Source organism: Salvelinus alpinus, chromosome 31 (genome assembly GCF_045679555.1).
Source record: "Salvelinus alpinus chromosome 31, SLU_Salpinus.1, whole genome shotgun sequence".
Classification (NCBI taxonomy): domain Eukaryota; kingdom Metazoa; phylum Chordata; class Actinopteri; order Salmoniformes; family Salmonidae; genus Salvelinus; species Salvelinus alpinus.
In genome coordinates, this window is record NC_092116.1 from 41,685,566 (window position 1) to 41,697,939 (window position 12,374).

General features: G+C 47.9%; 1 protein-coding gene across 1 annotated transcript in view; it reads left to right on the plus strand.

Annotated features, from left to right (window-relative positions):
* LOC139561620 (disks large homolog 4-like) overlaps positions 1 to 12,374 on the plus strand; it is a 178,719-nt gene that overhangs the window by 73,224 nt on the left and 93,121 nt on the right. Inside the window, exon 3 of the mRNA XM_071378840.1 lies at positions 11,505 to 11,555. Within this exon, the coding sequence (XP_071234941.1) occupies positions 11,505 to 11,555 (51 nt within the window). The remainder of the gene's footprint in view (positions 1 to 11,504; positions 11,556 to 12,374) is intronic.

Consider the following 12,374-nt stretch of genomic DNA (forward strand, 5'->3'; position numbering starts at 1 on the left):
CTGAGTGTGTTAGTACAGAGGTTAACACTGAGTGTGTTAGTAAAGAGGTTAACACTGAGTGTGTTAGTAAAGAGATTAACACTGGGTGTGTTAGTAAAGAGGTTAACACTGAGTGTGTTAGTACAGAGGTTGGTAGAGAGGTTAACACTGAGTGTGTTAGTAAAGAGGTTAACACTGAGTGTGTTAGTAAAGAGGTTAACACTGGGTGTGTTAGTAAAGAGGTTAACACTGAGTGTGTTAGTAAAGAGGTTAACACTGAGTGTGTTAGTAAAGAGGTTAACACTGAGTGTGTTAGTAAAGAGGTTAACACTGAGTGTGTTAGCACAGAGGTTAACACTGAGTGTGTTAGTAAAGAGGTTAACACTGAGTGTGTTAGTAAAGAGGTTAACACTGAGTGTGTTAGTAAAGAGGTTAACACTGAGTGTGTTAGCACAGAGGTTAACACTGAGTGTGTTAGTAAAGAGGTTAACACTGAGTGTGTTAGTGCAGAGGTTGGTAGAGAGGTTAACACTGAGTGTGTTAGTACAGAGGTTAACACTGAGTGTGTTAGTAAAGAGGTTAACACTGAGTGTGTTAGTAAAGAGGTTAACACTGAGTGTGTTAGTAAAGAGATTAACACTGAGTGTGTTAGTAAAGAGATTAACACTGAGTGTGTTGGTAAAGAGATTAACACTGAGTGTGTTAGCACAGAGGTTAACACTGAGTGTGTTAGTAAAGAGGTTAACACTGAGTGTGTTAGTGCAGAGGTTGGTAGAGAGGTTAACACTGAGTGTGTTAGTACAGAGGTTAACACTGAGTGTGTTAGTAAAGAGGTTAACACTGAGTGTGTTAGTAAAGAGGTTAACACTGAGTGTGTTAGTAAAGAGATTAACACTGAGTGTGTTAGTAAAGAGATTAACACTGAGTGTGTTAGTAAAGAGGTTAACACTGAGTGTGTTAGTACAGAGGTTAACACTGAGTGTGTTAGTACAGAGGTTGGTAGAGAGGTTAACACTGAGTGTGTTAGTACAGGGGTTAACACTGAGTGTGTTAGTAAAGAGGTTAACACTGAGTGTGTTAGTAAAGAGGTTGGTAGAGAGGTTAACACTGAGTGTGTTAGTAAAGAGGTTAACACTGAGTGTGTTAGTAAAGAGGTTAACACTGAGTGTGTTAGTAAAGAGGTTGGTAGAGAGGTTAACACTGAGTGTGTTAGTACAGGGGTTAACACTGAGTGTGTTAGTAAAGAGGTTAACACTGGGTGTGTTAGTAAAGAGGTTAACACTGAGTGTGTTAGTACAGAGGTTGGTACAGGGGTTAACACTGAGTGTGTTAGTACAGGGGTTAACACTGAGTGTGTTAGTAAAGAGGTTAACACTGAGTGTGTTAGTAAAGAGGTTAACACTGAGTGTGTTAGTACAGAGGTTAACACTGAGTGTGTTAGTAAAGAGGTTAACACTGAGTGTGTTAGTAAAGAGATTAACACTGGGTGTGTTAGTAAAGAGGTTAACACTGAGTGTGTTAGTACAGAGGTTGGTAGAGAGGTTAACACTGAGTGTGTTAGTAAAGAGGTTAACACTGAGTGTGTTAGTAAAGAGGTTAACACTGGGTGTGTTAGTAAAGAGGTTAACACTGAGTGTGTTAGTAAAGAGGTTAACACTGAGTGTGTTAGTAAAGAGGTTAACACTGAGTGTGTTAGTAAAGAGGTTAACACTGAGTGTGTTAGCACAGAGGTTAACACTGAGTGTGTTAGTAAAGAGGTTAACACTGAGTGTGTTAGTAAAGAGGTTAACACTGAGTGTGTTAGTAAAGAGGTTAACACTGAGTGTGTTAGCGCAGAGGTTAACACTGAGTGTGTTAGTAAAGAGGTTAACACTGAGTGTGTTAGTGCAGAGGTTGGTAGAGAGGTTAACACTGAGTGTGTTAGTACAGAGGTTAACACTGAGTGTGTTAGTAAAGAGGTTAACACTGAGTGTGTTAGTAAAGAGGTTAACACTGAGTGTGTTAGTAAAGAGATTAACACTGAGTGTGTTAGTAAAGAGATTAACACTGAGTGTGTTGGTAAAGAGATTAACACTGAGTGTGTTAGTACAGAGGTTAACACTGAGTGTGTTAGTAAAGAGGTTAACACTGAGTGTGTTAGTGCAGAGGTTGGTAGAGAGGTTAACACTGAGTGTGTTAGTACAGAGGTTAACACTGAGTGTGTTAGTAAAGAGGTTAACACTGAGTGTGTTAGTACAGAGGTTAACACTGAGTGTGTTAGTAAAGAGGTTAACACTGAGTGTGTTAGTACAGAGGTTAACACTGAGTGTGTTAGTAAAGAGATTAACACTGAGTGTGTTAGTAAAGAGATTAACACTGAGTGTGTTAGTAAAGAGATTAACACTGAGTGTGTTAGTAAAGAGATTGGTAGAGAGGTTAACACTGAGTGTGTTAGTAAAGAGGTTAACACAGAGTGTGTTAGTAAAGAGGTTAACACTGAGTGTGTTAGTAAAGAGGTTAACACTGAGTGTGTTAGTAAAGAGGTTAACACTGAGTGTGTTAGTACAGAGGTTAACACTGAGTGTGTTAGTAAAGAGATTAACACTGAGTGTGTTAGTAAAGAGGTTAACACTGAGTGTGTTAGTACAGAGGTTGGTAGAGAGGTTAACTTCTTCTCACATTCACCCTTATGATATATAGATAGTGAGAGAGGAGAGAGAGAAAGAGAGTGGGGGGACAGAGAGAGGGAGGGGACAGAGTGAGGAGAGAGAGTGGGGGGACAGAGAGAGGGAGGGGACCGAGTGAGGAGAGAGAGTGGGGGGACAGAGAGAGGGAGGGGACCGAGTGAGGAGAGAGAGTGGGGGGACAGAGAGAGGGAGGGGACCGAGTGAGGAGAGAGAGTGGGGGGACAGAGAGAGGGAGGGGACCGAGTGAGGAGAGAGAGTGGGGGGACAGAGAGAGGGAGGGGACCGAGTGAGGAGAGAGAGTGGGGGGACAGAGAGAGGGAGGGGACCGAGTGAGGAGAGAGAGTGGGGGGACAGAGAGAGGGAGGGGACAGAGTGAGGAGAGAGAGTGGGGGGACAGAGAGAGGGAGGGGACCGAGTGAGGAGAGAGAGTGGGGGGACAGAGAGAGGGAGGGGACCGAGTGAGGAGAGAGAGTGGGGGGACAGAGAGAGGGAGGGGACCGAGTGAGGAGAGAGAGTGGGGGGACAGAGAGAGGGAGGGGACCGAGTGAGGAGAGAGAGTGGGGGGACAGAGAGAGGGAGGGGACCGAGTGAGGAGAGAGAGTGGGGGGACAGAGAGAGGGAGGGGACCGAGTGAGGAGAGAGAGTGGGGGGACAGAGAGAGGGAGGGGACCGAGTGAGGAGAGAGAGTGGGGGGACAGAGAGAGGGAGGGGACCGAGTGAGGAGAGAGAGTGGGGGGACAGAGAGAGGGAGGGGACCGAGTGAGGAGAGAGAGTGGGGGGACAGAGAGAGGGAGGGGACCGAGTGAGGAGAGAGAGTGGGGGGACAGAGAGAGGGAGGGGACCGAGTGAGGAGAGAGAGTGGGGGGACAGAGAGAAAGCTGACAGCATTAACCATGTAAAACAGAGACAGAAAGATGCATCAGTGAGCACCAGATGGAGGAGAGATGGAGTGATAACGTGCACAAGATGAGGAGGAGAATAAACCGACCGGAATAGAGACGCAGCCTCGCGGACTGATGCACGGCTAAACGGCTGTGTCAGCTGGTGTTGTCCTTACCGGGAGAATATAACGTTAACATCACGAGTCCGTCCGTTGACAGACACACGGAAAGGAATCTTGCGCTGTGAAGGGAGAGGGAATGATTTATCCTCCCCGCGGTACTGTAGAGAAGAGGGGAACTGCATCCAGTCACGACCAACCATGGAGCCGGTTACGGTTAAACGGGACTGTTTGTTTGATTGGAGCTGAAACTCAGATCTACCGAACCGACATTAGACCGGCTCGAGAGAAGAACATTTTTAGACTGAATAGTCTACATGGGCGCACGGTTTTTAATTAACGGGGTTTTAATTTTTTTGCGACCAATCTGTTCCCTCGTGTATCCTCGATTTCAGTTGAATCGGTAGCGCGTGCCGCGTGTTATTTATGTAATATTGAGGATATATATGAACCTCCCCTGCGCGCCCTCTCCCGGGTTAGTAAGGTGCTATCTCGGTGAGCTGAGCTGAGCTCGCGGGGCTCCGGTAAGGCTCCGGTAGGCGGGATGTTTGTGTCCGTGTGGTACGCTAAGAAGATGGGCCGCAGGTTTATTCAAAACGTCAGGAAGGCCAAGAAACAACGACAGCGGATGATGGTAGGAGTAGGTTTGGACCATGTTGTCTATAGGAGGTAGTTAGTTTCTAGGCCTGTTAGAGAAGGTTGATGGTTCAATCCCCGCTCTGACTACTACTTCACCTAAATTACTACTACAAGATCATTCTACTAATAATCTCTCCCCTCTCTCTCCATTCATCCATCCACTCTCTATCATCTCTCTCCCTTTCTCCATCCTCTCTCTCTCTCTCTCCATTATCTCTCTATCCTCTATCATCTCTCTCCCTTTCTCCATCTTTCCTCTCTCTCTCTCCATTATCTCTCTCTCCCTCTCTATCCTCTATCATCTCTCTCCCTTTCTCCATCCTTCCTCTCTCTCTCTTTCCATTATCTCTCTCTCCCTCTCTATCCTCTATCATCTCTCTCCCTTTCTCCATCCTTCCCCTCTCTCTTTCTCTCCCTCTCTATCCTCTATCATCTCTCTCCCTTTCTCCATCCTTCCTCTCTCTCTCTCCATTATCTCTCTCTCCCTCTCTATCCTCTATCATCTCTCTCCCTTTCTCCATCCTTCCTCTCTCTCTCTCCATTATCTCTCTCTCTATATCATCTCTCTCCCTTTCTCCATCCTTCCCCTCTCTCTCTCTCTCCCTCTCTATCCTCTATCATCTCTCTCCCTTTCTCCATCCTTCCTCTCTCTTTCTCCATTATCTCTCTATCCTCTATCATCTCTCTCCCTTTCTCCATCCTTCCTCTCTCTCTCTCCATTATCTCTCTCTCTATATCATCTCTCTCCCTTTCTCCATCCTTCCCCTCTCTCTCTCTCTCCCTCTCTATCCTCTATCATCTCTCTCCCTTTCTCCATCCTTCCTCTCTCTCTCTCCATTATCTCTCTCTCTATATCATCTCTCTCCCTTTTTCCATCCTTCCCCTCTCTCTCTCTCTCCCTCTCTATCCTCTATCATCTCTCTCCCTTTCTCCATCCTTCCTCTCTCTCTCTCCATTATCTCTCTCTCTATATCATCTCTCTCCCTTTCTCCATCCTTCCCCTCTCTCTCTCTCTCCCTCTCTATCCTCTATCATCTCTCTCCCTTTCTCCATCCTTCCTCTCTCTCTCTCCATTATCTCTCTCTCTATATCATCTCTCTCCCTTTCTCCATCCTTCCTCTCTCTCTCCCTCTCTATCCTCTATTGCTCTCTTTATCTCTCTCTCTCAATTCAATTTCAATTCAAGGGGCTTTATTGACATGGGAAATATATGTTAACATTGCCAAAGCAAGTGAAGTAGATAATATACAAAAGTGAAATAAACAATAAAAATTAACAGTAAACATTACACTCACAGAAGTTTCATAAGAATAAAGACATTTCAAATGTCATATTATGTCTATATACAGTGTTGTAACGATGTACAAATGGTTAATGTACAAAAGGGAAAATAAATAAGCATAAATATGGGTTGTATTTACAATGGTGTTTGTTCTTCACTGGTTGCCCTTTTCTTGTGGCAACAGGTCACAAATCTTGCTGCTGTGATGGCACACTGTGGTATTTCACCCAGTAGTTATGGGAGTTTATCAAAATCGAGTTTTGTTTTTGAATTCTTTGTGGATCTGTGTAATCTGAGGGAAATATGTCTCTCTAATATGGTCATACATTGGGCAGGAGGTTAGGAAGTGCAGCTCAGTTTCCACCTCATTTTGTGGGCACTGTGCACATTTCCTGTCTTCTCTTGAGAGCCAGGTCTGCCTATAGCGACCTTTCTCAATAGCAAGGCTATGCTCACTGAGTCTGTACATAGTCAAAGCTTTCCTTTCTCTCTCTCTCCATCCATCCTCTCTTTCTCTCTCCATCCTTCCTCGATCTTTTCCCCTTTTCAGCACATTCAACATTACAGTCCAGTTGTTATTCACAGACATGAGAGAAGGTTATGTGTTTATGAGTCCATGACCAGGAAGCAGCCCTGACAACTGATTGGCTAGGGATCTCTCTGAGGTCTTCAGCATCTGTAACGTGGGATCAGACACACACACACACACACACACACACACACACACACACACACACACACACACACACACACACACACACACACACACACACACACACACACACACACACACACACACACACACACACACACACACACACACACACACACACACACACCTTCAGTGAAGTGGGCAGAGTTTTTAATTCTCTGTGTGTCTGTTTCCAGACTGCCCACACATTCACTAGCCATCTCCCAGAGGATAAGTAGAGTGGTTTGCTTTCTCCTGTTTATTCCTGACTACACAGCCCTGTGTGTGAGAGTGTGTTCTGTAACTCCTCTTCTCTCTGAATTATTTATCATGATGTCTCCTCTCCTCGTCCGACACCTCATCAAACTGACTTCCTCCTCTCCACGTCTGATACCTCATCACCCTGACTTCCTCCTCTCCTCGTCTGATACCTCATCACCCTGACTTCCTCCTCTCCTCTATTCGTCTGACATCTCATCACCCTGACTTCCTCCTCTCCTGACACTTCATCACCCTGACTTCCTCCTCTCCTCTCCTCGTCGGACACCTCATCACCCTGACTTCCTCCTCTCCTGACACCTCATCACCCTGACTTCCTCCTCTCCTGATATCTCATCACCCTGACTTCCTCCTCTCCTGATATCTCATCACCCTGACTTCCTCCTCTCCTGATATCTCATCACCCTGACTTCCTCCTCTCATGACACCTCATCACCCTGACTTCCTCCTCTCCTGACATCTCATCACCCTGACTTCCTCCTCTCCTGATATCTCATCACCCTGACTTCCTCCTCTCCTGACATCTCATCACCCTGACTTCCTCCTCTCCTCTCCTCGTCGGACACCTCATCACCCTGACTTCCTCCTCTCCTCTCCTCTCCTGACACTTCATCACCCTGACTTCCTCCTCTCCCCTCCTCTCCTGACACTTCATCACCCTGACTTCCTCCTCTCCCCTCCTCTCCTGACACTTCATCACCCTGACTTCCTCCTCTCCTCTCCTCGTCGGACACCTCATCACCCTGACTTCCTCCTCTCCTCTCCTCGACATCTCATCACCCTGACTTCCTCCTCTTCTGATATCTCATCACCCTGACTTCCTCCTCTCCTGACACCTCATCACCCTGACTTCCTCCTCTCCTGATATCTCATCACCCTGACTTCCTCCTCTCCTGATATCTCATCACCCTGACTTCCTCCTCTCCTGACATCTCATCACCCTGACTTCCTCCTCTCCTGATATCTCATCACCCTGACTTCCTCCTCTCCTGACATCTCATCACCCTGACTTCCTCCTCTCCTGATATCTCATCACCCTGACTTCCTCCTCTCCTCTCCTCGTCGGACACCTCATCACCCTGACTTCCTCCTCTCCTCTCCTCGTCGGACACCTCATCACCCTGACTTCCTCCTCTCCCCTCCTCTTCTGACACTTCATCACCCTGACTTCCTCCTCTCCCCTCCTCTCCTGACATCTCATCACCCTGACTTCCTCCTCTCCTGATATCTCATCACCCTGACTTCCTCCTCTCCTGATATCTCATCACCCTGACTTCCTCCTCTCCTCTCCTCGTCGGACACCTCATCACCCTGACTTCCTCCTCTCCTGACATCTCATCACCCTGACTTCCTCCTCTTCTGATATCTCATCACCCTGACTTCCTCCTCTCCTGACACCTCATCACCCTGACTTCCTCCTCTCCTGATATCTCATCACCCTGACTTCCTCCTCTCCTGATATCTCATCACCCTGACTTCCTCCTCTCCTGACATCTCATCACCCTGACTTCCTCCTCTCCTGATATCTCATCACCCTGACTTCCTCCTCTCCTGATATCTCATCACCCTGACTTCCTCCTCTCCTCTCCTCGTCGGACACCTCATCACCCTGACTTCCTCCTCTCCCCTCCTCTCCTGACACTTCATCACCCTGACTTCCTCCTCTCCCCTCCTCTCCTGACACTTCATCACCCTGACTTCCTCCTCTCCCCTCCTCTCCTGACACTTCATCACCCTGACTTCCTCCTCTCCCCTCCTCTCCTGACACTTCATCACCCTGACTTCCTCGTCTCCCCTCCTCTCCTGACACTTCATCACCCTGACTTCCTCCTCTCCCCTCCTCTCCTGACACTTCATCACCCTGACTTCCTCCTCTCCCCTCCTCTCCTGACACTTCATCACCCTGACTTCCTCCTCTCCCCTCCTCTCCTGACACTTCATCACCCTGACTTCCTCCTCTCCCCTCCTCTCCTGACACTTCATCACCCTGACTTCCTCCTCTACCTTTTAAACTCCAGCTGTGCTCCACTTCTGGCCAGGATGCAGAAATATAAACACACACAGACAGTCAGTACTACTTCAGTGAAACATGCATGAGACATGTATGCTGTCTCTCTCTCTCTCTCTATTCCTCTCTCTCTGTCTCTCTCTCGCTCTCTCTCTCTCTCTCTCTCCCTCTCTATTCCTCTCTCTCTCTCTCTCTCTCTCTCTATTCCTCTCTCTCTGTCTCTCTGTCTCTCTCTCTGTCTCTCTCTCTCTCTCTCTCTATTCCTCTCTCTCTCTCTCTCTCTCTCTCTCTTCTTCTCTCTTTCACTCCATCACACCACTTCCTCTGCCCTCACATCTCTCTGTTATTCTCCCTCCCTCCTCTCTCTCCCTCCTTATCTCTCTCTTCCTCCCTCTCTCTCTCTCTTCCTCTCCCTCCCTCCCTCTCTCTACCTCTTCCTTCCAAGAGCGAGAGGAGACGGGGAGGAAGAGAGGGGGGAAAGGAGGGGGAGGAAGAGAGGATGGAAAGGAGGGGGAGGAGGGGAGGATGAAATTAAATATGCTTCTGAATATACTTTGTATTTGTCATTTTTGCTGGATTCATCTGGATGTTGTTGTTCATTTGTGTTGTGTGATGCTGGATGGTTTGCTACGAGATGGAGACGGTTGCTATGAAAACCGTTGTTGCCTAGGTAACTGGGTCCCCCATAGGGATCAGCAGCTGTTGCTATGGAGTAGTTATGGTTACGAGTGCCCAGGAGAGAGAGAGAGAAGGATGAGGGAAGAGAGTAGGGCTGTGAAGATACCAGTATCTCAATATTTTTTCCATAAATTCCAAAAAATTAAAACATGAAGCAGGTGGAACTATTTTGTCCTTTAAAAAGCTGTAAAGTATTTTATTTTATGGGGAAAGAAATACATGTGACTGGAGGATGTTGTTTCCTAAAGAAGTTAAATCCACGAGGAGGTTTGTTTCCTCGCCGTGATACTAACGACTATTCTGATCCTGGCTGAACTGGCCACTGAACTAAACACACACACACACACACACACACACACAGATACACACACACACACACACACACACACACACACACACACACACACACACACACACACACACACACACACACACACACACACACACACACACACACACACACACACACACACACACACACACACACACACACACACACACACACACACACACACACACACACACACACACAGACACACACAGATACACACACACACACACACAGATACACACACAGACATACACACATGCATACACAGACACACACAGACACACACAGTGGTCAGGTATTCTGCCACTGTGTACTCTCTGTTTAGGGACAAATAGCATTCTAGTTTGCTCTGTTTTTTTTTGTTAAATTCTTTCGATTGTGTCAAGTAATTATCATTTTGGTTTCTCATGATTTGGTTGGGTCTAATTGTGTTGCTGTCCTGGGGCTGTTAAGCGTGTGTAGCGGAGGAGAGGAGCGGAGGCAAAGTCAGGTGCAGGAGAGCAAACAGGCGCACTTTAATTTCGTTCCAAATTGACAGCACAATAAAAACATACGATGCCAAAACCACGGAAATAACAAAAGTAATGCGCCTGACAAACCACATAACAATAAACAATTTACACACAAAGACATGATGGGAAACAGAGGGCTAAATACATGTAGATTGATTAGGGAATGAAAACCAGGTGTGTAGGGAACAAGACAAAACAAATGGATATATGAGAAATGGAGCGGCGATGGCTAGAAAAGCCGGTGACGCCGAACGCCGCTCGGACAAGGAGAGGAGCCGGCGTAAGTCGTGACAGGAGCTCTGTGGGGTCTGTTTGTGTTTGAGTCCCAGGACCAGCTTGCTTAGGGGGCTCTTCTCCAGGTTCGTCTCTCTGTAGGTGATGGCTTTGTTAAGGAAGGTTTGGGAATCGCTTCCTTTTAGGTGGTTGTAGAATTGAACGTCTCTTTTCTGGATTTTGATAATTAGCGGGTATCGGCCTAATTCTGCTCTGCATGCATTATTTGGTGTTTTACGTTGTACACGGAGGATATTTTCAATTCAAGTTTCAATTTGGTGTTTGTTCCATTTAGTGAATTCTTGGTTGGTGAGCGGACCCCAGACCTCACAACGTTAAAGGGCAATGGGTTCTATAACTTATTCAAGTATTTTTAGCCAGATCCTAATTGGTATGTTGAATTTTATGTTCCTTTTGATGGCATAGAAGACCCTTCTTGCTTTGTCTCTCAGATCGTTCACAGCTTTGTGGAAGTTACCTGTGGCAATGATGTTTAGGCCAACGTACTGTGTGTATAGGTGTTTGTGTGGGAAACGGTGTCTAGATGGAATTTGTATTTGTGGTCCTGGCAACTGCACCTTTTTTGGAACACCATTATCTGTCTCTGTCTCTCTCTCTCTCTCTCTCTCTCTCTCTCTCTCTCTCTCTCTCTCTCTGTCTCTCTCTCTCCTCCCCTCTCTTCTCTCTCTCTCTCCCTCTCCTTCTCTCTCCTCTCCCTTCTCTCCCTCCGTCAGACAGTATAGTGTATAATAATATGACTGATGGCTGATGTCCTGATGTCTATGACTGATGTCTTGTCCTCTCTCATCCCCTCATCGCTCACTCTGTCACCCTGAGGGGGAGGAGGGGGAGGAGAAGAGATGGAAGAATGCAGCTATAATGTAATACTACTAATAATACTCTGTGTTGATCTATGTTCTCTATTCTCCCCCTCTCGTCTCCCTCTCTCTCTTTCTCTATTCTCCCCCCTCGCTCCCCTTCTCCCTTTCTTTCCCCCTCTCTCTCTATATCCCTTCCTCTCTCTTCCCCCCTCCCTCTCTCTCCCCTTCCCCCTCTCTCCCCCCCTCCCCCTCCCTCTCCCCCCCCTCTCCTCCTCTCGCTCCCTCTCTCTCCCCCTCCCTCTCTCCCCCTCTCTCCCCCTCTCTCCCCCTCCCTCCCCTCTCTAGATGAATGGATCAGAGGGAGAGGTGGAGTATGAAGAGATGACACTGGAGAGGGTGAGACTGTACTACTTTTACCATTAGATTACAACATGTGTGGCCCCTCGCACTTTTCTTTTTCATTTCATTTTTTTGTTTATTTAACGAGTCAGTTAAGAACAAATTATTATTATCATTTACAATGACGGCCTCCCTGGCCAAACCCGGGCGACGCCGGGCCAATTGTGCGCCGCCCTATGGGACTCCCAATCACAGCCGGTTGTGATACAGCCTGGAATCTAACCAGGGTCTGTAGTGACGCCTCTAGTACTGAGACACAGGGCCTCAGACCGCTGCACCACCAGGGAGCCCTCTAGCACTGAGACACAGGGCCTTAGACCGCTGCACCACCAGGGAGCCCTCTAGCACTGAGACACAGGGCCTCAGACCGCTGCACCACCAGGGAGCCCTTTAGCACTGAGACACAGGGCCTCAGACCGCTGCACCACCAGGGAACCCTCTAGCACTGAGACACAGGGCCTCAGACCGCTGCACCACCAGGGAGCCCTCTAGCACTGAGACACAGGGCCTTAGACCGCTGCACCACCAGGGAGCCCTTTAGCACTGAGACACAGGGCCTTAGACCGCTGCACCACCAGGGAGCCCTCTAGCACTGAGACACAGGGCCTTAGACCGCTGCACCACCAGGGAGCCCTCTAGCACTGAGACACAGGGCCTTAGACCGCTGCACCACCAGGGAGCCCTCTAGCACTGAGACACAGGGCCTCAGACCGCTGCACCACCAGGGAGCCCTCTAGCACTGAGACACAGGGCCTTAGACCGCTGCACCACCAGGGAGCCCTCTAGCACTGAGACACAGGGCCTCAGACCGCTGCA